Source organism: Aspergillus steynii (assembly GCF_002849105.1).
Source record: "Aspergillus steynii IBT 23096 chromosome Unknown P170scaffold_2, whole genome shotgun sequence".
Lineage (NCBI taxonomy): Eukaryota > Fungi > Ascomycota > Eurotiomycetes > Eurotiales > Aspergillaceae > Aspergillus > Aspergillus steynii.
In genome coordinates, this window is record NW_020194399.1 from 3,910,830 (window position 1) to 3,935,082 (window position 24,253).

At 53.2% G+C, this 24,253-nt stretch overlaps 12 protein-coding genes across 12 annotated transcripts; 6 read left to right on the forward strand and 6 right to left on the reverse strand.

Moving 5' to 3' along the window:
- The first annotated feature begins 65 nt into the window (after positions 1-65).
- On the forward strand, positions 66-784 carry P170DRAFT_111663 (uncharacterized protein). Its single transcript, XM_024842317.1, has 2 exons — positions 66-270; positions 476-784. Exons 1-2 carry the CDS (start codon positions 103-105, stop codon positions 596-598), a joined length of 291 nt encoding a protein of 96 aa, XP_024708050.1. The 5' UTR covers positions 66-102; the 3' UTR covers positions 599-784.
- Positions 724-2,144, forward strand: P170DRAFT_352963 (putative tubulin-specific chaperone c; the record flags this gene model as incomplete). Its single annotated transcript, XM_024843948.1, has 4 exons — positions 724-866; positions 901-1,072; positions 1,157-1,879; positions 1,938-2,144. The coding sequence occupies 4 exons, from the start codon at positions 724-726 to the stop codon at positions 2,142-2,144; spliced, it is 1,245 nt and encodes a 414-aa protein (XP_024708051.1).
- A 373-nt stretch (positions 2,145-2,517) lies between these two features.
- P170DRAFT_423586 (uncharacterized protein) lies at positions 2,518-6,087 on the reverse strand (the record flags this gene model as incomplete). Its single annotated transcript, XM_024847513.1, has 6 exons — positions 2,518-2,606; positions 2,692-3,866; positions 3,922-4,186; positions 4,751-4,968; positions 5,038-5,662; positions 5,736-6,087. 6 exons carry the CDS (start codon positions 6,085-6,087, stop codon positions 2,518-2,520), a joined length of 2,724 nt encoding a protein of 907 aa, XP_024708052.1.
- A 284-nt stretch (positions 6,088-6,371) lies between these two features.
- On the reverse strand, positions 6,372-6,986 carry P170DRAFT_472644 (uncharacterized protein; the record flags this gene model as incomplete). Its single annotated transcript, XM_024852968.1, has 1 exon — positions 6,372-6,986. The coding sequence occupies one exon, from the start codon at positions 6,984-6,986 to the stop codon at positions 6,372-6,374; it is 615 nt and encodes a 204-aa protein (XP_024708053.1).
- Positions 6,987-7,468: 482 nt separating this feature from the next.
- On the forward strand, positions 7,469-11,960 carry P170DRAFT_507497 (coatomer subunit alpha). Its single transcript, XM_024854492.1, has 8 exons — positions 7,469-7,681; positions 7,771-7,820; positions 7,904-8,223; positions 8,277-8,612; positions 8,671-9,637; positions 9,688-10,283; positions 10,336-11,420; positions 11,475-11,960. The coding sequence occupies exons 1-8, from the start codon at positions 7,652-7,654 to the stop codon at positions 11,727-11,729; spliced, it is 3,639 nt and encodes a 1,212-aa protein (XP_024708054.1). The 5' UTR covers positions 7,469-7,651; the 3' UTR covers positions 11,730-11,960.
- A 28-nt stretch (positions 11,961-11,988) lies between these two features.
- P170DRAFT_378850 (flavin-linked sulfhydryl oxidase) lies at positions 11,989-13,094 on the reverse strand. Its single transcript, XM_024845465.1, has 2 exons — positions 12,708-13,094; positions 11,989-12,627 (listed from the first exon to the last, which is right to left on the reverse strand). The coding sequence occupies exons 1-2, from the start codon at positions 12,854-12,856 to the stop codon at positions 12,114-12,116; spliced, it is 663 nt and encodes a 220-aa protein (XP_024708055.1). The 5' UTR covers positions 12,857-13,094; the 3' UTR covers positions 11,989-12,113.
- A 151-nt stretch (positions 13,095-13,245) lies between these two features.
- Positions 13,246-14,836, forward strand: P170DRAFT_434474 (putative transcriptional regulator). Its single transcript, XM_024848724.1, has 2 exons — positions 13,246-13,741; positions 13,813-14,836. Exons 1-2 carry the CDS (start codon positions 13,487-13,489, stop codon positions 14,686-14,688), a joined length of 1,131 nt encoding a protein of 376 aa, XP_024708056.1. The 5' UTR covers positions 13,246-13,486; the 3' UTR covers positions 14,689-14,836.
- Positions 14,837-14,912: 76 nt separating this feature from the next.
- On the reverse strand, positions 14,913-15,663 carry P170DRAFT_111858 (uncharacterized protein). The gene is made up of 2 exons (XM_024842319.1): positions 15,111-15,663; positions 14,913-15,048 (listed from the first exon to the last, which is right to left on the reverse strand). The coding sequence occupies exon 1, from the start codon at positions 15,514-15,516 to the stop codon at positions 15,151-15,153; it is 366 nt and encodes a 121-aa protein (XP_024708057.1). The 5' UTR covers positions 15,517-15,663; the 3' UTR covers positions 14,913-15,048; positions 15,111-15,150.
- P170DRAFT_403236 (putative AP-1 adaptor complex subunit beta) lies at positions 15,290-18,209 on the forward strand (the record flags this gene model as incomplete). Its single annotated transcript, XM_024846466.1, has 7 exons — positions 15,290-15,661; positions 15,732-15,752; positions 15,817-15,948; positions 16,014-16,651; positions 16,709-17,277; positions 17,333-17,694; positions 17,753-18,209. The coding sequence occupies exons 1-7, from the start codon at positions 15,585-15,587 to the stop codon at positions 18,207-18,209; spliced, it is 2,256 nt and encodes a 751-aa protein (XP_024708058.1). The 5' UTR covers positions 15,290-15,584.
- Positions 18,210-18,343: 134 nt separating this feature from the next.
- P170DRAFT_111785 (uncharacterized protein) lies at positions 18,344-18,945 on the reverse strand. The gene has a single exon (XM_024842318.1). It carries the CDS (start codon positions 18,815-18,817, stop codon positions 18,479-18,481), a length of 339 nt encoding a protein of 112 aa, XP_024708059.1. The 5' UTR covers positions 18,818-18,945; the 3' UTR covers positions 18,344-18,478.
- Positions 18,946-19,545: 600 nt separating this feature from the next.
- Positions 19,546-20,736, forward strand: P170DRAFT_444672 (NAD(P)-dependent alcohol dehydrogenase; the record flags this gene model as incomplete). The annotated part of the gene is made up of 3 exons (XM_024850646.1): positions 19,546-19,722; positions 19,777-20,388; positions 20,443-20,736. 3 exons carry the CDS (start codon positions 19,546-19,548, stop codon positions 20,734-20,736), a joined length of 1,083 nt encoding a protein of 360 aa, XP_024708060.1.
- Positions 20,737-21,118: 382 nt separating this feature from the next.
- cspA (putative cell surface protein) lies at positions 21,119-22,733 on the reverse strand (the record flags this gene model as incomplete). The annotated part of the gene is made up of 3 exons (XM_024852111.1): positions 21,119-22,421; positions 22,479-22,608; positions 22,665-22,733. 3 exons carry the CDS (start codon positions 22,731-22,733, stop codon positions 21,247-21,249), a joined length of 1,374 nt encoding a protein of 457 aa, XP_024708061.1. The 3' UTR covers positions 21,119-21,246.
- Between the last annotated feature and the right edge of the window lie 1,520 nt (positions 22,734-24,253).

The following is a 24,253-nucleotide window of genomic DNA, read 5'->3' on the forward strand; positions in this document are numbered from 1 at the left end:
TTTCATAGCGCATTTTGAACCTGTACCTCACCAAAAGAAGGTTGGCATTTCTGTATAGTGTGTACTGTAACGCCAGACAACAATGAAAGATGAAAGGACACGATGTTACGTAATCCCGAGCATGCCACCCGTTGCCAAAACAGGCTAGCGCGGGGAGCTTCCCGGATCAACGAAAGGCCGAGCGCCGGATGCTTCCTCGGTCGACGTCACGCTCGACATCGCCGCCATTGCCTGACAAAGAGGTCGGTGAGGAGAAAGAGAGCGCCAGAGGTGAGTGTCTCGGCTGTTTTTTGGCTATGAATCCCTCGTTCCTCGTCCATTGCAGTCCCCGACCCTCCGCATTCCAGTGACCATGTGGATCTGTCTTTGCGGATGATCGACTTGGCATCGACCGTTGAAGAAGCCCCTCATGCACTGATGCACTACTTGCTTCTGTCTGTGAGCTAATAATTACTCAACATTTATAAGACTCCAGGGAATCCTGCAGATTCAAAATACTCTTGACCGTCCTTTCAATATCGGGTCGACACCATTGTGTCAACGGTTTTACGGCCGCATCAACCATCCACGGTGCATCACTTCGGGTCGACGTCATTGATATACATGCCATCCGAGCACTTCCCCCAACCTTCCTGTACTTACCAGACACTTCAACCACCCCTTCTTCGCTCAATACAAGCACCTCCCGAATAGTCAAAATATCCTGTCTACCTACAAGCCACCATGTCACAACCTGAGTACGACTATGCGCGCCGGCCGTCGCAGGCTGAAAACCAGACCATCCAGAAATCTGAAATCCCGTTGAAGGAGCGGTTCTTCCGCTACTTCCAGCATGAGATTACTGGTATGATTATAGCTCCTGGACTGTGAAACACAGTCAGAGACACCCTGACACCTGAGGTATCCTGTAGCTCTCCAAGAACAAATGGACCGCCTGGCAGATACGTCTCTGATCGGCGGAGAACGCACCGATGCCACCGATCATTGTCTAGCTGGAATCGCGCGGTTATCCAACGAGGTCAAGGATGCAGCGAGCTACATTCCAACATATGACCAGCGAGTGTATGCAGAGGTGTGCTTTCCCTGCAGAATGCGTTCCTATTTTTTTTCTTTTTCTTTGTTTCCCCTACTACATATATATTAATGCCTTCTCTAGGCAATCAAAGCGCTCCAGGACAAGCTGGCTGAGACTAGAGCGGCAGTGGAGCCTCGTCCGAAGTTCAGCTTCAAGACCAAGAAAAATGCCTCGGCTGTCTCCTTGAATGACGCTGCTCAGCTTGCTATGGAACGCCGTCGTCGCATACCAGGATATCTCTCCCCCGGCGCATCCTCCGTCAGTTCGTCGGAAGGCCAAACCCCCAACTACCCGTCGACGCCGTTGAATGAGCCCAACCTCATTCTTCAACCTCGGGCGGAGTTCGCCCCTACCTCTGTCCCGGCGATTTCTGTGGACAAGCCCGACATGCTATCAAAGGAGGAAGAAATGAGCTCTGCCTTTGCCGCGACGTCCGTGTCGTCCGTGTCGGTGAACAATCACTTTGGTCTTCACATCATGCTACCAGCATCCGGATCCACCGCTACCGTCCCTGCGTCCATCACGTCTCTTCGCCACTGCGTAGTGGACATGTCCATACCGACGGCCAACGGAAAGCCCTACGCTAGTCTGACGGCCAAGAACATCAAAGAAAGTCTTTTGATCTGCGGCCAAATCAATGGCCCGGCTCATGTCACAGGCGTCGAGGACAGCATCATCGTCGTGACATCTCGCCAATTCCGCATGCACAACTGCTCCAACGTTGATGTCTACCTCAGCTCCTCGAGCAACCCGGTGATCGAAGACTGCAAGAATGTTCGCTTCGGCAGGATTCCGAGAGCCTATGTATGTCGACTCGCTTTTGACTCCGGTTGGTACTCAGCTAATACTTGCTGCTTTATAGGCTTTGGACCACGACCGCCCTGATACCGAGGACCGCTGGAATCAAGTCGAGGATTTCAAATGGATCAAGCCCGAGCCCAGTCCCAACTGGAGCTTGCTGAGTGGCGACGATGCGGTCCCGGAGGAAGTGTGGGCAGAAATTGTCCCCGGTGGCCCTGGCTGGTCCTTGGAAGATATCCTTCGCGCCACTAATATAATGAAAGTATGATTGGCCAGCTGTTTCGCGGGACATCGGCTGCAGTTTTCTCAGCTCTTGTGTTTCTTCCTTTTTTTACTTCGAGGGGATTTGAATATTGGTAAGGCACCGGCGGCGTGGGTAGCTGCCATCTTTGGCTCATCTGGAAATGGAGTCTTGTTGGTTGATTTCATGAAATTCACTGCAATTTTCTTTGTACTGGTACAATGTACAGGTCAGGAATTGAATTTCTTTTCATATATGCGTTTCCTTTTTTTATGTTCATCACCAGGGTGGTTTATATTCAAAACTCAGCCTGTTGTACCTTCCAGCTACTACCATGAAGTAATAATGCAACTAATAATGCAACGTTCGTTATGTACAGGTGTTCAGCTTCTGTAAATTCTTAGAATTCCACCCTGAAAACCAGCACCTGGTTATCGATATCATATCCCGACTCGTCGGAGTACTTGAACTGACCAAAATTCATATACCCTATGCGAAATCATTAGCTTCACCGTCTCACACACTACCAGATCATAAAAAGAAACAAAGCAAACCGAGGCAAAGGTCCACTTACCATCCTGGGTCATAAAATCGTTATCACTAAAGCTGAACAAGAAGTACTCTTTCCTGCCCTTGCCACCTGGCGACGAGCCCGTCGGAACCAGTGCCAGGCTCTCCCACTTCTCATTCAGCAGCCCAGCATCCTGGTCCCCACCGTTATGCAAGCCAAACTTCGCCAGCTCCGCATCCACGTTGAAGTCCAGGAATGGGCAGTACTCGACGGGGGTGACGTCCTTGTTTAGCGCGCCCTTCTTGGAGGCGATGGACGCGCCAACCTCGTCATACTTGCCCTTCAAGTCCGTCGTAGCGTTAGAGATTGAGAAGACGTCGACGTTTCGGTATACGGAGCGAGTGTTGTCCTGACCGTGACCGAAGTTCGAGTCACGAGAGAGAATCAAGAAGTCGCCCGTCGGGAGGGCCAGAATCTCGGACTGCGAGGCGACACGCATGGGGTCTTCTTTGTCGTCTTTCGTGTAGTCATGGTACTTGGGCAGAACAACGGCGTACTCGTGCTTGAGGGTGGGCGTGTCCATGGAAAGGTCGTACGCGAGGAACCGCGCAGGCTGTCGATTCTTCTTCTTGGGACCGCCCTCCTGGTTCAGGGCAGACTGCATCATCGTGTACAGGGTTTTCCCGTCGGCAGAGAGACTCAGCGCCTCGAGGCCTTGGTTGTTGTTGCGTCCTGTCTTCGGGTCCTCCGGGACGGGCAGGTGATCGGGATCGTACAGCGGTGGGCTGGCGGCACTGAAGCTGACCGTGGAGTTGCGATGAGGGAGAATAGCATCCGGGGGCCGGATTGCCTGCACCATCTTTCCTGTCGGTGTGAACTTGTACACGTAGGGTCCGTATTCGTCGGAGACCCAGAACCCGTGGTCGGCTGGGTCCAGGACGAGTCCCTCGGCGTCGACCGAGACTCTCTTGCCGCCGGGTCCAGAGCCCCCGAAGCCATCGCCGACGTAGCTTGCTACCGGCAGGGGAGGGAAGCCGGAGTATGAGGCGGCGCCGGTATCGTCGGCGTCGAGGCCAGTGAGCGGCTGACCCTTGGGGTCGGTGAGAAGGATGGTATCGAGATACTTGAGACCAAGGTTGGGCTTGGACGGATGCTGTGCCGACGCATTGCGGGCAAGGCGAAGAGAAAGCCCTATCTTGTGGATGCGTGGCTGGAAGTTAATGGTGCCATTGGTGTTCCTGGGTCGGTGTTAGAAGCATGGATCAGAGTTCTACGTGAGAGGGTTCAATGGACCAGCCACGATCAGGCAGACAGTAGGCAATGCCTTCAAATGCATCACGGCCTGTTTGGCGCCAAGAAGCCTGGTCAATGGCCGCCGAGCTGCCAATGCCTCCCAGTGTATCTCCGTATTTGTCGAGTGCATCGGCCGGAATGAAGCCATAGCCTTCTAGACCGGTGTATGCATATTTCGTGCTCCCACAGGTCGTCTGATTGACAATGTGATTGGCACGCGAGGGGAGGGAAAGCGCCGTCACAGCTGCTGAGAGAGGCAGAGTCGCTGCGAAGATGGTCAATCTCATGGTCAGCGTTGGGAGGGGGATTAGAGATAGAGAGAGAGATAAAAAAATATAGTTGTAAATCTATTGGTAGGGAGTGAATTACTAAATACTGCCTCGATCGCGTCGGGCCGATGCAACCTAGGGATGGCGATGAGGAGATGATGATGGCCAAGACCACCAAGTCGAACGTGGTGACGATCGCGCCTGCCATTCGCTCGATGCTAGTGTTGGTGGCACAATTAGACTGACACGAGGAGACTCTCATTGGCATCGAGTGAACAATACAATTCAACTTTTAAATTAACTGCCAGGTGCTCGAGAGGCCAGTACGTCGGACTGGCCAGGATCACATCCTGCTTCCTACTTCTGCATGACTTCAACCACTCCCATGACTCGCCAAACCCTCTCTGTTCCAGCTACGACGCTGTCCAAGTCGTGGGTACCTTTGGATACTTCTTGGCATCCAATCCGAGGTCTTCGTACACAGTGTCATCGCCTGTGGGTGGCGGACGATCTTAGCGAGTGGATACGACATCGACGGCAAAGGAATTGAGGAAACATACCTCGCAGCGACTCCACTCGTTCTTCATTCTCATGCTCGAACTTTTCAAGCTCTTCGCCAGGCTGCTCTTCTCCATCCTGTTTGTCCTCCGGGTCGGCAGTGGCGGCTTTACCCAGCTCATTCGAGGTATCGCCAATCATGAGGAATTGAGCATTCGGATAATCAATGAACTCGGGCTCCAATGGCTTCCAGCGATAGTCACCGAACTTCTCGCGAACCCTGTCCCCGATAATTAGATGCTGTAAACCAGGAAGAAAACTCTCGGCGCAGGGTAGGATAAAGCCTTACTGTTCAGGATACTCCGGCCCTTGGGGAAGAGCTGCGTATGAGGGGCCCGGATGCTTGGGGTTTTTAGACTGCACAATCCAGCTACCGCGTCCATGAAGACCAAAGTCTTCTTGAAGAGTTCCGATCTTGTCGGGAATGGTGAGGATGTAAGCCAAGTGCGAGGCGCGTTTTGCGGACGTGATTGCATAGACCCCTTCGGCGAACGGTCTGGCCTCTTGGGCACTGCGCTGACCTTGGGTGGCAGTCTCGTACGTCTCGCCCGCCATAAAACTATCATGTAGCGCTTGCATTGACTGATCTGCCTTCTCCACAAATCCCATATCCTTCTCACTTCCACTTGTGGGGAACTTCTTCTTCGGAAGAGCCATCAGGCGACATTTTGAGCCAGCTTCCACCGTGCCTTGGTCTTCACCAAGTGTGGCTCCCAATGGAGTAGGTCGCAGTACAAAAAAGCTCCGAGCAATTTCGCTCATGCCATGCGGTTCTGAGGTATTGACGCGGGGGCGGTAGAAGAAGTAGATGATACCCTTTTCGAGAATATTCGAAGTAACGACGTCTTCTCTCTTTGGGGACTTTTTGACCCCATTCTCAACTTCATGCTCCGGAGCTGGTTTTTGAGCAGACTCTGTGCACATGAATCAAAACGTAAGCATGGATCATATTAGACTTGGAGGTTATGTAGCTGTATATATTCGCACCTGCAGATTCATCGGCTTCAGCGCTAGCTTCCGGTGACGTTTCCTGCGTCTGCTTCTCTTTGTGTCCAGCATTTGGCTCCTCTGCTGCTTGTTGCTTTTGCTCGTCATGCGCGGGCACTGGCTTATCCTCTTCTACCTGTTTCGGTGGTTCCGCTGCCTGCTCCTGCTCGTTTACTTCCTTTGGTGCTTGGGATTGGTCATTCTTCTTCTCTTTTTTGGGAGCAGGCCCTTTGTCCGACGCCTCTTTACGCTTCGTGCCCGCTCCACCTCGAGGTTTGGTGTCTGGAGCAGCCGCCATGGCCTCTTTTGCTTTCTGAGCGGCTTGACGCGATGAAGTTCGAGTGGGTGCCATTGTGTGAGGATACTTCCATCAAAGGAAAGGCCAAAAATTCCAATGGATGTAATCAAGGGGTTTCGAAGGAATGGGTGTATTCAATAATAGGCTACAGGAAGATCCATAACATGCAGAGCCTCTTGCAGGTCGTCGAAGTGGGCGACGGTCGATGAGGGCCGAGTGACGTCATATAGACTCCGGTCTGGTCGGGCCCTGCGATAGGTCACGTGGATGGCCCATGCTCGATGGAATGTCGATGCTACGATCAGATCGCATAGTTCATGCTCGGTCATAACATATATTCAATCCAGATCCATTAACTCCGGGGCATTAAATACATCTGATGCGCTCGTTGTGCTTCCATCAGTAAATGGAGATTCCGGGGTAAAGCTGTCGCTTGACCCGGCCTCGCTGAGTTCGGGGGGTGATAGACTGCTTCCCCTGCGTCGTCTTTTCGGGCTCAGTGACCCTTCCTCGTATTGCGCATCAAGAGTGCCTATGTGTTCCCGTTGGTATGCGGCAGAGGGCCCTGCGACAGTGGTGTTTGGCTTCCTCTTTCTGCCTCTTCTCGGGCGCTGGACAAGCCGTGGATTCGTGCTGTCCGAGTCGCAGTGAAGGTCCTCCAAGGAGCCAACCAGATCAGGTTGGCCTTTTCCGGTAGCGCCCGTCGTCGAGGTTATTTCGCTAGGGTCATCCTCTGGCTCCTCAATCTCGTATGGCTGGACTACCACGGCGTTGGTGCCGGGCTCGGGACCATGAGCGGAAGGGTCTTCGATTAGGAATAGTCCTTCATCGGAGAGAGTGTCCGGATTGTCTTCCAAATAAGATGTGTTGGACAGCCGACTGTTTTGATCCCATGGAAGTTGGACTTGCGTCGGATTCGAAATGGATGGGTTCGTTCCAAAAATGTCGCTCATGTCGCACTAGCCTGGGTCCAAGGTATAGAAAGATCGCAATGAATATATCACCCTCATGCCAAATTGGAAGCTGCGTGCGTAGATCAGATAAGTGGAAGACGATTTGAGCACGGAATGCGACCGCTCAAGACTTCACGATGAAAGTATAGAGTCGGCGATAGAGCGAGGGGAGGAGAGAGGGGATGCGAAGATAGATCTGAGTTCTTCCAGGAGTTCAAAGCTCTCAAGAGCACGGAAGGGGGACGATCACATCTTATGGAACGACGGCTACCCCGCGAGGCGAGAGCGTACGAAGCGTATAGAAGGAGAACAGGTCCGAATCCCACCGAAGGGTATGTCATGGGGGCCTCAGGTGTCGAGGCACCCATCGGAGGCGCTCTCACCGCCGGGGCCATGATTGGCTCTCAGGCCTCGCTTACGGCCATTAAGTCCACGTTACTCTACCGCCCCCGTCCCTTAGTCTGGTCTGCTTGTTGCCGGCTGTTACCAGTTAGTTGTCCAGACTGTCTGGCTAGACGATCCACGACCTCACCTTGCCGCAATCCCCTGCCATTCTGCCTGCCTGTCGCAGTGGATGAGGTGGTCGCCTTCTCCGGTATTTTCTTTGTGATTAGCGAGCGGAGCTTGCCTCTCTATGGTGCGGCTCCGGCCAACACTCCTTCAAGATGCAGTCCTCCCCAAACATGCTCACCAAGGTCCGTTTACCCCGGGTTTGCCCCCTGATCCTATATCACTCGCCCTGCCCTCCTCCAAGGACCGCTACTCACCATCATCTCATGTACAGTTTGAGTCCAAATCTTCCAGAGCCAAAGGAATTGCCTTCCATCCTAAACGGTTAGTGGACAACATGCATGAACGGAGCGATGGACGAGTCCACGCGTCGCATATGGCAACTGCTGACTTCCGTCCCGTGGCAGGCCATGGATTCTAGTATCTCTTCATTCGTCGACTATCCAGCTATGGGACTACCGCATGGGTACTCTCATCGACCGCTTTGAGGAACACGACGGCCCCGTTCGAGGCATTGACTTCCACCCGACCCAGCCCCTCTTCGTGTCCGGCGGTGATGACTACAAGATCAAAGTTTGGAGCTACCAGACTCGGAGATGTCTGTTCACACTCAATGGCCATCTGGACTACGTGCGGACGGTCTTCTTCCATCACGAACTCCCCTGGATTCTCTCCGCGTCGGATGATCAGACGATCCGGATATGGAACTGGCAGAACCGCTCGTTGAGTAAGTCGATTTCTTGCAATTGGGTTGGAGCAGGGCTGATATACAATCTCTAGTCTGTACGATGACCGGCCACAACCATTACGTGATGTGCGCGCAATTCCACCCGACCGAAGACCTGATTGCCTCCGCCTCCCTGGATCAGTCCGTTCGCATTTGGGACATTTCCGGACTGCGGAAGAAGCACTCGGCGCCCACTACGATTTCGTTCGAAGATCAGATGGCTCGCGCCAACCCCAGCCAAGCGGACATGTTCGGAAACACCGATGCGGTTGTGAAGTTTGTGTTGGAGGGCCATGACCGTGGTGTCAATTGGGTGTCCTTCCACCCCTCCCTTCCTCTGATTGTCTCTGCCGGTGACGATCGCCTCATCAAGTTGTGGAGGATGAGTGGTACGTGATGGATGCTGTATAGTCTGTGGTATTCAAAGACATCGCTGACACCTGGCAGATACGAAAGCATGGGAGGTCGATACTTGCCGTGGCCACTTCCAGAATGCCTCCGCCTGTCTGTTCCACCCGCACCAAGACCTGATTCTTTCCGTTGGCGAAGACAAGACGATCCGAGTATGGGACTTGAACAAGCGAACCTCCGTGCAGTCATTTAAACGGGATATGGACCGATTCTGGGTCATCGCCGCCCACCCTGAGATCAACCTTTTCGCCGCGGGCCACGACACCGGTGTCATGGTTTTCAAATTGGAGCGAGAGAGACCTGCGTCTGCAGTTTACCAGAACCAGCTTTTCTACATCACCAAGGAGAAGCATGTCAAATCTTACGACTTCGCCAAGAACGTCGAATCTCCGCCAATGCTCTCATTGCGCAAGCTTGGGTCCGCCTGGGTGCCGCCTAGAACGGTTTCCTACAACCCCGCTGAGCGGGCCATCTTGGTCACTTCGCCCACAGACGGTGGCATCTATGAGTTGATCCATCTGCCAAGAGATGCCACTGGAGCTGTTGAACCCACCGACGTCAAGCGGGGCCAGGCTTCTTCGGCGGTTTTCGTTGCCCGTAACCGATTTGCTGTCTTTAACCCGGCCAACCAGCAGGTGGATATCAAGGATCTGAGCAATTCGACGACGAAGACGATCAAACCCCCGGCCGGAACAACTGACATCTACTTCGGTGGAACTGGCTGCCTCCTCTTCATTACTCCCACTCATGTCGTCCTCTTCGACATCCAGCAGAAGAAGCAACTCGCTGAGCTGGCGGTTGCCGGCGTCAAATATGTCGTTTGGTCTAACGATGGCCTCTATGCAGCTCTGCTGAGCAAGCATAATGTCACAATTGTCACCAAGACCTTGGAACAAGTGAGCACATTACACGAGACGATTCGGATCAAGAGTGCGGCTTGGGACGATGCTGGGGTCCTTCTTTACTCCACTTTGAACCATGTGAAGTATTCTCTTTTGAATGGGTAAGTTCCTTTTATTGATAACGCAAGGCATCACATCTAACCATGGCCAGTGACAACGGTATTATCCGCACCCTCGAACACACCGTTTACCTCGTCAAGGTCAAGGGCCGAAGTGTCTACTGCCTTGACCGTAACGCCAAGCCTAGAGTTCTCGAAATCGATCCCACGGAATATCGTTTCAAGTTGTCTCTGGTGAAGAGAAACTATGACGAGATGCTCCAGATCATCAAGACATCCAGCTTGGTCGGTCAAAGCATCATCTCTTATCTGCAGAAGAAGGGTTACCCCGAGATTGCACTGCAATTTGTGCAGGATCCTCAGACACGTTTCGAGCTCGCTCTCCAGTGTGGTAACCTTGATGTCGCCATTGAGATGGCGAGAGAGTTGGACCGTCCTAACCTGTGGAGCCGACTTGGAACAGAGGCCTTGGCTCATGGTAACCACCAGACGGTAGAAATGGCCTACCAGAAGCAGAGAAACTTCGATAAGTTGTCTTTCCTGTATCTGTCCACTGGTGACCAGGAGAAGCTGTCACGAATGGCCAAAATCGCTGAACATCGTGGCGATTTCACCTCTCGCTTCCAGAACGCTATTTACCGGGGTGACATCGAGGATCGAATCCAGATGTACAAGGAAGTTGATCTATGTAAGTGCACCAAGATGATCACGGGTGGCATTTCCGCTAATCTTTTTTGTAGATCCCTTGGCGTATCTCACTGCAAAGGCCCATGGCCTGACCGAGGAAGCCGAATCCATTCTCGAGGCTTCTGGCCTGACGGAAGACCAGATCACCCTGCCGAATGTCGACGAGCCTTCGCGGGTGCCGCATCCCATCGCTCCCACTTTCAAGGCAAACTGGCCTGTCAAGGCTGCTGCCCACTCGTCTTTCGAAAAAGCACTGCTCGGAGAGGTCGGTGCGGTTGATGACGACACTGGTGCTATTGGCTACGAACCCGAGGAGGAAGAGGAAGCCGTTGCGGCTCAAGAAACCTTGGAAGATGACGAGGAGGATGTTGGCGGCTGGGATATGGGAGAGGAGATCAACGTCGAGGAAGACGTTGACTTTGTGAATGTGGACAGCGCAGAGGCCGGTGCAGGCAGCACTGAAGCCGACCTTTGGGCTCGGAATTCCCCTCTCGCGGCAGACCACGTTGCCGCCGGGTCCTTCGACTCTGCCATGCAGCTTCTGAATCGCCAGGTTGGCGCTGTTAACTTCACCCCTCTCAAGCCCCGTTTCCTCGAAATTTACAAGGCTTCGAAGACGTATCTGCCTGCCACGGCTGGTCTTCCTCCTTTGGTGAACTACGTGCGTCGGACTGTTGATGAAACCGACAGCCGCAAGGTTCTGCCCGCCATTCCCCGGGATTTGGAAACGATTGCCAGCGTCGACCTACAAGAAGGTTACGCTGCCATGAGGGCCAACAAACTGGAAGACGGAGTCAAGATCTTCAAGCGCATCCTGCACTCCGTCTTGGTGAACACCGTGTCCTCAGAAGCAGAGGTTGAACAGGCCAAGAAGGTCATCGAGACTGCCCGCGAATACATTGTCGCCATGTCCATTGAGTTGGAGCGCCGCTCTCTCTCGACGGATAACCCCGAGGGCCTCAAGCGAAGCCTTGAGCTCTCTGCCTACTTCACAATCCCCAAGTTGGAGGTGGCTCATCGTCAGCTCGCTCTGATGGCTGCCATGAAGTTCTCGTTCGCCAACAAGAACTACTCATCGGCTCTCAGCTTTGCTAACCGCATGCTGGCCAACGGCGGTTCCCCTAAGCTTCTTGAACAGGTCAGTCTCGCCACGCAGTTAATAAGGTGAATTTGAAAGCTAACTAAGAAACAGGCCAAGAAGATCAAAGCCCAGTGCGAGCGCAGCCCGCAGGACAAGATCGACATCGAATTCGACCAGTTTGCCGAGTTCGACATCTGTGCTGCCTCGTTCACTCCCATCTACAGCGGATCTCCCAGTGTTTCGGACCCCTTCAGCGGAGCCAAGTATCATGAACAGTACAAGGGCACCGTGTGTCGGGTATCCGAAGTGACCGAGATCGGTGCGCCGGCCAGCGGACTGCGCTTGTTCGTGCCCGGCCAGTTTTGAAGAATGACTAGGCCCGAATCTTCTTCACTTTCACTCCTGTAATTTCGCCCCTTTAACCAACCCAGATACAAATGTATGTCCGTGTGTGGAACTGAGGCGTAGCGCCGGGGGCTGCTCTCTACTAGATGTATGGATCTGTTGTCTCCGATAATTACTCAGCGACGTTAGCTATGTTAACTTGGTTTTTCTTTTCTTTTTCTTTTCTGCAATGCATCCGAACTGTTGAATACCAAATAAAATGAAAGAATAGAGTAGAGTTATGATCTATTTCACAGTAATTATACATAGGAGTGTTCCGTGTCTATCTAAAATGTCATCGTACAATATCATACAGAATGGAATGCCTTGACAACAGTTCGCATTCCCCAACGAGCACGCAGAGTCTCAATCACATCTGCCATCCTTCCAGCCGGTCCTCCACCGCTCCTCCCAGAACCGACAATCAAACTCCTTCTTCCCCAGCTTCCGATTCACCTCATTATGCGCCTCACACATCCACGTCCCGAAATCCGACCGGCCGCCTAACCGCGGCTCATTCTTCCCACTCGGCTCGGCCATCCACGTGCGGAAATCGTCCGCGCACACCCAGCACGGATACAGACGCGAGAAGAGTTTCAGGAACGAGCGCATCTCCGTCTGCTGCTCCGGCGTCGCTTTCGTCGGATACGTCGCCGTCATGGAGTGGAGGAGCGTCCAGGTCGACCGACCGAGCTTCTCGACGTCTGGTGGGCATTCGTTCTGCGTTGGGGCGGGGAGGGATGTCGGCTTTGATTCGGAGGAAGTGGGTGGTTTTGCGACGGAGTCGTTGGTTGAGGTCGTGGTTGAAGCGGCCGCTGCGGGGGCTTTGGCTTGCTTGGTCATGGCGCGCCAGGATGCGGCGGAGGTGCAGAGTCGGCATCTATGAGGTTATGTGTTAATGCCTGTTTATCGCTGATAGGGCCTCCTTGGAGGGGGGAGTCCCAGCTGGGTTGAACTTACGGTTTCCCATCTTTGTCCAGGACAAGGCCGTTGGCTAGTTTGGTCGTCGAGTCATCGTCTTTCTTGGAGTCGGTCGAGGAGCTGGCAGTGGCCGCGGGCTGATGTGGGAAAAGCGGCTTGAATGGCTTGGGTTGCGATTCTTCTGCCATCGTTGTCGGCTCTGTCTTGAAAGCGCTGATCGGTAGGTGGTGGGTATGGAATAGTAGGTGTAGATAAGAGATCAGAGAAGTAGATGGGCCCAGTCGCTTCGGGACACACGCAGAGAATCAATCACAGGTACAAACTCGAAAATGAGGCAGCAGTATATATATACAAATCAACAACTACCACAGCGAGCACGGAAGCAATCAACAGGGTTCAACAATTCGAAGAAAAGAAAGATGGAAATCGGATGGATTGGTAATGGGGAAAAGGCCGGGCTTTGTCAGCCGCTCTATCAACTCCGGGGTGTCCACAAACGGCTTAGCGCCATCCCGGGAAGGCATCGAATGCGCCGAGACCGTTCGACACATCACCTTCTTGCTCTCGATTCCTAAGCTTTGCGGCCATTTTCTTGCAGTTCCCTGCTAGTCTAACTCCTCTCTGACTCTGCCATTCCTGCGGCTAATTTGTTGTCCAATTATCTTTACGCCACTCACGCTGGTCGTGCTTCGAGTCTGTCGCGTCGCGGTCTCCGCCCTTGACGGCGCGCCAAACGTTCGGTGCAACGCGAACTACCAAAGTGGTTACGAATCATCGGACGAGCTCTAGATCTCCAGGCATTAAATCCATCGATCACCATGGCTCCTCGATACGCTCTGTCGGACTCCGAAGCCGAATCAGAACTCGATCAGCCGACAGCTCCCTCCGATGATGCGCTGGAGAAAGCTCTACGCGACACGGTCGCCGAAATCTACAGAACAGGAAACATGGAGGAATTGACGGTCAAACGGGTGCGACTAGCAGCGGAGAAATCTCTCCAGCTCGAACCGGGATTTTTCAAGACCGACAACGCGTGGAAAACAAAGAGTGAGCAGATCATTAGGGAAGCTGTGGTATGTTTAATTTGGGATTCTTCGCTGTGATATCGGTTCAGATCACTGACGAAACCATGTCCTGGCATCAGGAATCACAAGATGCGGCCGGACAGTCCAACGACGAGGAGGAAGAGGAAAAAGCTCCTTCGCCCCCTCCATCCAAATCCAACCCCGCCAAGCGCACCAAAGCAGATGCTTCAGCTCCGCGAAAACGACGGAAGGCGAGCACGCCAGACCCCGAAGATGATAAAGAGGAGGAAAATGAGGATGGAAATGAAGAGCAAGGTAGCGACGCAGCGAGTGACGAAGGCAAGGAGAAAGCCAAGAAGCCCACCAAAGGGTCCAAGGCAAAGCAGGGACAGAAGTTACAGCCAAAGCCCAAGGGGAAGACTGCCGAAGTGTCTGATGATGCGAAGGAGCATGATGCGAAGGAGCAAGACACCAAGCCATCAGAGGAGCCAAAGGTAGACCAGAAGGACGACTCAGAAAGCGAAATGTCGGTGGTACTCGACGAGGAACCCGAGCCTACCCGCAAACGACAGAAGAGCTCTGAAGCAGCTGCACCCAAGGGCAAGAAAAAAGCAGCAGCCAAACCCAAGGACGCAGACGTCGACCCGAATGAAGCGGAGATCAAGCGGTTGCAAGGCTGGCTGGTCAAATGTGGTATCCGCAAGATGTGGTGGCGAGAGTTGGCTCCCTACGACTCACCCAAGGCCAAGATCAAACACCTCAAGGAGATGCTAAAAGATGCGGGAATGGGAGGCAGGTATTCGGTCGAAAAGGCGAACAGGATCCGCGAGGAGCGCGAACTCCGAGCGGATCTTGAACTAGTCCAGGAAGGCGCCAAACGATGGGGGACAGGGAGTGGAGATGAGGGCAGCGACAGCGCACAGCCCCGAAGAAGGTTGAATCGTGGACGCAAGACCCTGGCATTCCTAGATAGCGATGGCGAGGGGACGGATTGATGGGGTCTGTTCGACGTATTATCGGATCAAGAGGTCCTTCCGGGATGTCTGCCTGGAGCAGTCTTCTGTCGGGAAGTTGATGTAACGATATCCACCAATTTTAAATCCGTATGAATCACAATATTCTGTGGTTCATCGATTGGACTTGGTTCCTCCCATTCGTTGAGCTACGAGGCTAAAGACGGCGACCGATGATATAAAGAGGACGAGGTTGTAGAACTATCAAGGATGTCAGTTAATATTTGTTCGAGTGGTTTTCGACAAATCATTCAAGGAGCATACCGCCGTTCGAGAATATTCGTTCTCTTCTGATTCCGATCGCGCCTCCACGAAGAGGCGTCGGAGGTTGGGTAGTTTCGCCTGTTGGTACTTGGTTAAGATCACTGGCCTTGCTGTAGTATCAACGGAGGGAATTGAGGTACCATAGATAAATATTTGGAACCACCGAGGGTTGAGAGAAAGTTACAAAAACACTTGAAGGGGGGAGGTCGACAAGCGACCGTGCTGGGAGGATGATTGTTGCTTGGTCGCAGGATGAAGTCCGAGGGGGAACTTTAGTGAGCCGCTTTGTGGACAACTTTTGGGCCCAGACGCTCTCTCGTTCTCTCCCTGACCTTCCATCGTCCACCATCTTTCTTCTCCGCCCCCTCGACTCTCCACACCCATTCCTCTTCCGTTTCCCCTCGAATCTCTCGGCTGGAGGAGGCTGTTTCTTGCATCCCCGACCCTCTCCCACGCCTCCCCCTTTCCACTCCGTGTTGTTCCTCGACTCCCTGAAGCTGTCGGCGTGGACATTCCCCGCAGTGGTCCGCAAGGACGCTCTGTCATACCCAACTTCGAGCCCCTAATTTCTTGCGAAGAAGCGACGTGGACGTCATTAGTACTTGCCTCTCAATATGGCGATGAGTCGCATAAGAGGCGCCTTCGCGGTGCCCAGAAAAGGAGAGACGTTTGAATTGCGAGCTGGTCTTGTGTATGCGGTTTCCCCCCGGTTATCTTGTGATACCTGTCCATTGGGAAGGTGGTGCTGACCAAGATACTAGATCCCAGTATGCCTATGAACGGTATGTCGACATAATCTAGGTTTTTGCTGCGTACGCTCGAGCATGATGTCTAACCCGGTTCTAGAAAGGAGTCCATCCAGAAGACCATTATGGCCATGACCCTAGGCAAAGATGTCTCCGCCCTTTTCCCCGATGTCCTTAAGAATATTGCGACCAGTGATCTGGAACAGAAGAAGCTTGTATATCTCTACCTAATGTAGGTGCTCGTCTGCTCGGTTGGGTGCTACCACGCATACTGATCCCCCGGTCTGTGACGATTAGGAATTACGCCAAATCCCACCCGGACCTTTGTATCCTCGCCGTGAATACCTTCGTTCAGGATTCCGAAGATCCTAACCCTCTTATCCGAGCACTTGCGATCCGAACGATGGGGTGCATCCGAGTAGACAAAATGGTCGACTACATGGAGGAGCCGCTACGGAAGACCCTTCGGGATGAGTCGCCGTATGTTCGCAAGACTGCCGCGATCTGTGTGGCCAAGCTTTTCGATCTCAACCCAGCCATGTGTCTGGAGAACGGTTTCCTCGAGATGTTGCAAGAAATGATCGGTGATCCGAATCCCATGGTGGTCGCAAACTCCGTGACAGCATTGTCCGAGATCTACCATGCCGCTCCCGAAACGCAGGCCTTCAAGGTGACATCGAACACGCTGCGCAAGCTTCTGATGGCGCTCAACGAGTGTACGGAATGGGGTCGTGTCACGATCCTCACCACTCTCGCGGAGTATAGGACCGGCGAGGTGACAGAATCGGAACATATCTGTGAACGTGTCGCGCCCCAGTTTCAACATGCCAATCCCAGTGTCGTGTTGGCTGCCGTCAAGGTCGTTTTCTTGCACATGAAAAACATCAATCCTGACTTGTCCAAAAACTATTTGAAGAAAATGGCGCCTCCTTTAGGTATGCCGCTCTTATACCTTTGCTCATGATCGTTTGGTGTTAATGGCTTGATTTTAGTGACCCTGGTGTCTTCGGCTCCCGAGGTGCAATATGTTGCCCTGAGAAACATCGATCTCCTTCTGCAAAAGCAACCCGACATCCTGAACAAAGAGCTTCGCGTGTTCTTTTGCAAGTACAACGATCCCCCCTATGTCAAGTTCCAGAAGCTCGAAATCATGGTCCGGATAGCCAACGACCGAAATGTGGATCAACTTCTCGCCGAGTTGAAGGAATACGCTTTGGAAGTGGATATGGACTTTGTGCGCCGGGCCGTCAAGGCTATTGGCCAGGTTGCCATCAAAATCGAGAGCGCCAGCGAGAAGTGCGTCAACACGCTGCTGGACCTGATCAACACGAAGGTCAACTATGTTGTGCAAGAGGCCATTGTGGTGATCAAGGATATCTTCCGGAAATATCCCGGCTACGAGGGCATCATTCCCACTCTCTGCCAATGTATTGACGAACTGGATGAGCCCAATGCTAGGGCGGCTCTCATCTGGATTGTCGGCGAGTATGCGGAGAAGATCAGCAACGCCGGTGATATTCTGGCTGGCTTTGTGGAAGGGTTCAACGAAGAGTTCTCGCAGGTAAGTTTAGCTCCCGCTTTGCCATTGTGATCTGGCTAAGCTAACCCGTCCATAGACCCAACTGCAAATCCTCACTGCAGTTGTCAAGCTGTTCCTCAAACGGCCTGAAAAAGCGCAGGGCCTTGTACAGAAGGTCCTGCAGGCGGCGACGGCAGAGAACGACAACCCCGATGTTCGAGACCGCGCTTACGTGTACTGGCGCTTGCTGTCTAACACGAGCGATCCCGACGCCACCAGGAACATCGTCCTTTCTGAAAAGCCGCCAATTGTGACTACTATCCACTCCCTCCCGCCTACGCTCCTCGAACAACTCCTCAACGAGCTCTCCACTCTTTCCTCTGTCTACCACAAGCCGCCCGAGCAGTTTGTTGGCCAGGGAAGATTCGGTGCTGACGCCGTCCAAAAAGCGGCCATTCTGTACGTATACCCTGTTTGTTTGTGGCTTTTCCATTCTAACGTAGTCTCTTCTCTCCAGGGAACAAATCGAGAACGCACGTGAGAACCCCTTGGCGGCAGCCGCGGCGGCGGCAGCTACTGGCGAAACACCGTCTCAGCAACCCCAGAACAACGTCGAGAATCTCCTGGACATTGACTTTGATGGCGGTGCACCTGCCTCTGCCCAAAATGAACCCAGCAGTGGTATGTCTGGACTAGAGGGTCTTGCCGGCACCCCCGTCCGAGTGGATTCTCCCGCAGCCGGTGCTCCAGCCCCCAGTAACAACCTAGACGACCTCCTGGGCGTGTTCGGTGATGGCGCGCCCAGCTCGAGCAGCGGAGCAGGAGCTGCTCCTAATGGTGGAAGTGCAAGTGCAGACCTGATGAATGGATTCGCCGGGTTGGACCTTTCTTCCAACAACAACCCTACGTCGCCGCCACCTCCCGGAGGGAGTCAGCCCAAGAAGACCAACGAGGATATCATGTCGCTGTTCTAGGCATGAAACCTTTGTTGATTTCTAGTGATGTTGAAAAAAAGATAAAAAGGTCATTTAATCTCATTATTAGTCTAGATGGACCGGACCGTCTCGGACTTGATTGCCTGATTTTCACTCTTACCCATCATCTACTTTTCAAACAATGTTCGCCGACATGATGTTAGATCCCCTTCCGGTTCCCCCTTTCTCCAGCTATTTTCTGTTATTTGTATATCCTGTTTCCCCTCGCGCAGGGGATTTTCCATTCTATAATTCCCGACTAACGTGGGCTATAAAGCTAGACTTGTTATTACTTCCATGGAGTATGTGACTACGAGATGTGGTGTAGCCAGAATGAATGCAAAGGCTATAAAATATAAATCCAAACCCCACAGGCTCCGTGGCGTGGCGCCCTCGAACCTCCGTACGATCAGGGACAAGTAAACTTGAAAAAAACTAGGAACTTCCCGGCCGGGAAACACTCGCCCGTGAGAGCAGGGCAACACCACCGAAGAAAAACAAAAATAAATAAAAACAAAAAAACAACGAATGGACTCCGTGAGGTGATTTTCCGGGATTAAGCGCTTCTCCACACCGGAAATTTCTCGGTTGACTCCTTTCTGGCTCATAATACCTGCTCATGGCCCCCGTTCCAGAAGATAATAACTGCCGCTCGCAATTCCCATGAAGGGCTACTGCGAGAAGTATCAGTTTCAATTGCCTGACCCCCAACTCAAGAATGACGTTGTACGTCCACCACGCCAGGTGGATTGCAATTTATTTGCAGGGATGAAGAAAACTCCCCTGCAGAAGCCGTCGGCACTAGCGTCGAGTATCGGCAAGCCGGGATTTGGCCGCGATATGCAGTGGTACCAAGCATAAGAGGCTAAGCTAGACGCTTCTTTCTCAGTGTGGACTTGTATCTATGTGTTCGATCCAACGAGACAACGACTGAGCACTTGCGGGGTCTCTGTACCGTGTCGGTGAGTTCGGATAACGGACGGTACAACGTCTGCGTCTGATGGTTTGACTGCTCCGTGTCGGCCTGCCAGTCGGGTTTTGGAGGGGGAGTCATTGGTTCCACCATCCACTAGGATGAGGCGAGAATCCAGCTTTCCCCTAATCCATTACTCAATCACGACATTGTTTCCCTTATTCTCGGGTTTTAAGACTGTGGGACCATGGGTTTTGTTGACCCGCTTGTTCCGGTTTAATTCCGCGCATAGAAAATCTGTTGAGCCATGATCCTGTATAAAGATGGAACTGGTGTCTCCGATTTTGGAGTCAAACCGTAACTGGAGCATTCAAAACAAAACAAGAACTTCACTGTGACTTGATATCCAAGCAGACTGTTATTATGGCGCAGACCGACTACAAATTCGAGGGGTGGATGGGTCTCGACGAAGGCTCTGCCGACGGCAAGATGGTCTGGCAGGAGTTCGAGCCTAAACCCTGGGAGGAGACGGATGTTGACATCAAGATCTCTCACTGCGGTGTCTGCGGTTCAGACTTGCACACGCTCCGCAGCGGCTGGGTAAGTTAGCCGGGTCCCAAACACCGCCATTGAAGTTAATGTGTTGCTTGCTAGAAACCTACCCTGTACCCCTGCTGCGTTGGCCATGAGATTGTCGGTACGGCCGTGCGAGTGGGCTCTAAAGCCGTCGGTGGAATCAAGGTCGGTGACCGTGTTGGCGTTGGTGCGCAGAGTGATTCTTGCCAGGGACGTCTGGGCGATTGTTCCGAGTGCGCAATGGGATGGGAACAATACTGCTCCCACAAGTTCGTCGGTACCTATAACGATGTGCACCTGAACGGTGGTAAATCGTACGGTGGATATGCCCTGTACAACCGTACTCCGTCGCATTTTGTGGTCAAGATCCCCGATAGTATTCCCCCAGCGGAGGCTGCGCCGATGCTGTGCGGTGGTGTCACTCTCTACAGCCCCCTGAAGCACAACAACTGCGGCCCCGGAAAGCGGGTTGGCATCATCGGTGTTGGTGGACTGGGTCATTTCGGTGTCCTTTTGGCCAAGGCTATGGGTGCCGATAAGGTTGTCGCCATCTCACGCAAGTCCGGCAAGAGCGAGGACGCCATCAAAATGGGTGCCGATATTTATATTGCCACCGATGACGATCCCGATTGGGCCACGAAATACGCCCGTTCCCTGGACCTCATTGTGTGCACAGTGTCTTCTACCAAGGTGAGTCTCAGAACGTCAAAGTCAACGCCCCGGGAGTTGCTGACGTGGGAGCAGATGCCCATAGCGGAGTACTTGGGACTTCTCCACACCAACGGCAGCCTGGTCCAGGTTGGACTGCCCGAAGACGGAGCGCTCAACGCGCCGGTGTCTAACCTCATCCGTCGCCTGAAGGTTGAAAGCTCTCTGGTGGGAAGCCCCGACGAGATTCGCGAGATGTTCGAGCTGGTCGGACGGAAGGGTATCAAACCTTGGATTGAGGAAGTCCCCATGAAGGACGCCAACAGGGTAATTGTGGATATGCACGAGGGCAAGGCACGCTACCGCTACGTGCTGTTCAACGAGCAATAGGGGATTGAGGGATAACTCGGAGTTTGTGTGATAGTTGGGGTTGGCAGAGCGTTTTTGAAGATACCAAGGTAGAACTTATATGACGTTTTGATGATGCTTTGAGACTGTTGATTGCCTGGACGGCTGTTTTGTAGGAAGCAAGGTTCCTCGCGGCGAGGCAGTCACACGGCGACAATCACGTGGCAGGTCGTTTACTTGGCCACTGTCTTCCATTTACCAGTCACTCACTCGTCTTTCTGCAGGCAGTGGGAACCGGAGTAGATGCAAAATACCCCTTGATTATCCATTATAGATTATTTATTATTACCGTACAAATCTGACAAGACAATTGACAACTTTTTAACCCATATATGTAGCAACGGGCCTTAGTTCCGGCGTCAGGAAAAGAAAAAAGAAAAGACCAAAAACAGACCATATAAAAGCAACTCCGAGATACCATTACCCAAGTGTAGTGGTGGCTTTTAGCAACCTGATAGCAGGTGCTAGAGAGCCAAGTTAGAAAGAACTGATTTAGAGGAGAACCATGACAGCCATGACAGCAGCCAGGAGGCCGACGGTAGGCTTGACGGCCTGAGCAGCGCCGGTGAAGGGCTGTCCAGAGGGCGAGCTAGTGGGCTGAGCAGGAGACACTCCGGTTGGCTGCTCAGGCTCCTCGGGCTTCTGGGGTTGCTCAGGCTGCTCGGGCTGTTCAGGCTGCTCGGGCTCTTCAGGCTGCTCGGGCTGTTCAGGCTGTTCAGGCTCCTCAGGCTGTTCAGGCTCCTCAGGCTCTTCGGGCTGCTCGGGCTGGCCAGGAGTACCGGGGGTACCAGGGGTGCCAGGGGTGCCAGGGGTGCCAGGAGTGCCAGGAGTGCCAGGCTCGCCCGGAGTGCCAGGAGTACCAGGGGTTCCAGGAGTGCCAGGCTCGCCAGGAGTACCAGGAGTACCAGGGGTTCCGGGAGTGCCAGGCTCGCCAGGAGTACCAGGAGTACCAGGAGTACCGGGGGTGCCAGGCTCGCCCGGAGTGCCAGGAGTACCAGGGGTTCCGGGAGTGCCAGGCTCGCCAGGAGTACCAGGAGTACCAGGAGTACCGGGGGTGCCAGGCTCGCCCGGAGTGCCAGGAGTACCAGGGGTTCCGGGAGTGCCAGGCTCGCCAGGGGTTCCGGGAGTACCAGGGGTGCCGGGGGTGCCAGGCTCGCCAGGAGTACCAGGAGTACCAGGAGTACCGGGGGTGCCAGGAGTGCCAGGAGTGCCAGGCTCGCCCGGAGTGCCAGGAGTACCAGGGGTTCCGGGAGTACCAGGGGTGCCGGGGGTGCCAGGCTCGCCAGGAGTGCCAGGAGTACCGGGAGTACCGGGGGTTCCAGGGGTACCGGGGGTGCCGGGAGAGGGCTGAGGAAGAGGAACAGGAACAGGCTTGGACGTAGGCTTAACTGGACCCGGCGGGGCAGTGGTGTTGTGGTAAGGAGCAGGCTGAGTGGTGGGATGGGGAATGGTGCTGTTGTGTCCAGTCGGGACTGGCTTCTTGGGAGGCACGACAGTGGTGTGGTGAGGCGGCGGCGGGACGGGGTGTCCAGTGCCAGTCGGGACCACAGGCTTCTTGCCGGTGGGAGCCTCCTCGTCAGACCAAGTGGTGGTCTTGGTGACGGTGTTGGTCAGAGTGATTGGGACCGTGAGGGTCTTGGTGCCCGAGGTGACAACAGACGAGGTCACTAGAAATCAAGTTAGACCGGACAGGAAAGAATACTTGTTTTAGGCAATCATCTTACCAGGGCACTCGGTGGTCACATAAGTAGAGGTCTTGGTGACAGTAATGTGAGGCGCAGTAGCAGTCAACACCTTGTCGGGCTTGGCAACATGCTTGTGGGGTTCATGGGGACCCGGAAGCTTGGGCGAAGACTTCAACATGTAAGTAAAAGTAACTTGATCGGACATGTTCGAATGAGGGTACACACATGATCCTTGGCCACACCAGCAAGAGCCGGACCAGCGAGGGCCAGAAGCGCAACAGTTCCTCGAACCATCTTGAACGGATCAATCTACTCCTGATGCCAGAAACAGAAGGGGTAGCAAAATCAAAGGCGTTTAAACGAGTGAATGAAAAGCGAACGACTTTTCTCAGGCTCACAGTAGGCGTGATGAGAAAACAAAGACAGCGGAAGAGGTTGTAACTGGCAATGCAAAGACGGCTGTATTTATAACTTGTCAAAAGATATCATCGCTACCGTTTTCGTACACTCAATCAAGTGTTAGCGATAATGAAACTGTAGTATCCGTGGGTAACAAGTCTTGGAGGTTTGGTTCGAGAGGAGAAGAAAATCTTCAACGTCTGAAAGTCACCACCATTGGTTTGCAAAGCTGTAGCAAGCCGTAGCAGCATTGAAGTGAACCATGGATAGCAAAGGAACCAATCCGATCAGAACCAGCGAGAGTGTAGCAGGCAATGGCTCGGATATGGTAATCAAGATAGAGACGTGGCATCCGGTGGTATCATTCAGGTGCAAGCTTGAAAGTATCCACTTTAAAACTTTGAGAGTCCGGAGCATGATGGAAAGGGAAATGGCCCTGGGGAGAAATGTTCCCTACCATGGCGTCACCACCTTAACTAGGCCGTCCAAGAGACGACCATTGACTGGATTGGTTCACCTTGGACAGCTAAGTTAAGCATATTCAAGGCAGATGCAAGTCCGCATTCGAATAGCACCAGAAAGGTGGGCACAGGATTGACAACCCACAAATCCTATTGAATCAGTCTAATGGGCTCTAAGCAATATCTGGTCGTGGTATCAGACGTAATGCTAAGGGCATGGGCATGGGCATGGGCAATGGATCAGGAAGATCAAAGTAGATTGATCTCCACTCCAGAGACCTTTCAATTGCACGCTACGCAAGATTAGCAGTCTGCAAGATCAAGAAGAGCTTTACTGGAATGTGGGTCTTCGCAGTAAAAGGCCCCTGTAACGTTGCAGATAAAGTTGGGGCCATGGCCTGGAGGGGAAGCAAGCAGCTGAGTGGTCCCCAAAAGAGACTGTACTGAGCATACTATAGGTAGGGCGCAAGCGCGTGACTGGGTACCCAATAGATTCAGAAGTCTCAGGAGCTATGGAAGGCTACACCAAAATAGAAACACGGGAGGTCACATAACGCTGCAGTGTTCGCTTCTCTCTAGGTCCTCAGCGCGACGAAGACCCGTTGAGTGTGATCGGGGGACGTTGGGATCCGAATTCAGAAATCGATCACATATGAAGTACGGTAGATCACTCGATAGGGATAGTAAATTGCGTGAGGTTTCATTCAAATTGGGTCCCATCGAAAGACCTCAAGGACCAGTGTAGGCGTCATACAAGAAGCATGGGAGAGAGATCATGGCAAGGACGGTGAATGAGGATGCCGGAAAAGGCAATTACCTGGAGATAGCAGGCCCTGAAGAATGCGGGGTGGGGTTAAAGAGCCAACCATTGCAGGGAATGGCACCACCCATAGAAGGGTAGTAGTGAGCAGTGTCGATGTCGATGTCGATGTCGACGTTGTAGAAGATGCAGCC

Bases quoted from the DNA above. Each gene is read 5' to 3' on its own strand.
- P170DRAFT_434474 (XM_024848724.1), top strand. From the start codon at position 13,487: ATGGCTCCTCGATACGCTCTGTCGGACTCCGAAGCCGAATCAGAACTC. The intron at 13,742-13,812 runs GTATGTTTAATT...TCCTGGCATCAG, and splicing joins AGATCATTAGGGAAGCTGTG to GAATCACAAGATGCGGCCGG.
- P170DRAFT_111785 (XM_024842318.1), bottom strand. From the start codon at position 18,817: ATGAGCCAGAAAGGAGTCAACCGAGAAATTTCCGGTGTGGAGAAGCGC.
- P170DRAFT_111663 (XM_024842317.1), top strand. From the start codon at position 103: ATGTTACGTAATCCCGAGCATGCCACCCGTTGCCAAAACAGGCTAGCG. The intron at 271-475 runs GTGAGTGTCTCG...ATAAGACTCCAG, and splicing joins GGAGAAAGAGAGCGCCAGAG to GGAATCCTGCAGATTCAAAA.
- P170DRAFT_507497 (XM_024854492.1), top strand. From the start codon at position 7,652: ATGCAGTCCTCCCCAAACATGCTCACCAAG. The intron at 7,821-7,903 runs GTTAGTGGACAA...GTCCCGTGGCAG, and splicing joins ATTGCCTTCCATCCTAAACG to GCCATGGATTCTAGTATCTC. The intron at 9,638-9,687 runs GTAAGTTCCTTT...AACCATGGCCAG, and splicing joins AAGTATTCTCTTTTGAATGG to TGACAACGGTATTATCCGCA.
- P170DRAFT_111858 (XM_024842319.1), bottom strand. From the start codon at position 15,516: ATGACAGAGCGTCCTTGCGGACCACTGCGGGGAATGTCCACGCCGACA.
- P170DRAFT_378850 (XM_024845465.1), bottom strand. From the start codon at position 12,856: ATGGCAGAAGAATCGCAACCCAAGCCATTCAAGCCGCTTTTCCCACAT. The intron at 12,628-12,707 runs GTAAGTTCAACC...ATAACCTCATAG, and splicing joins CTGGACAAAGATGGGAAACC to ATGCCGACTCTGCACCTCCG.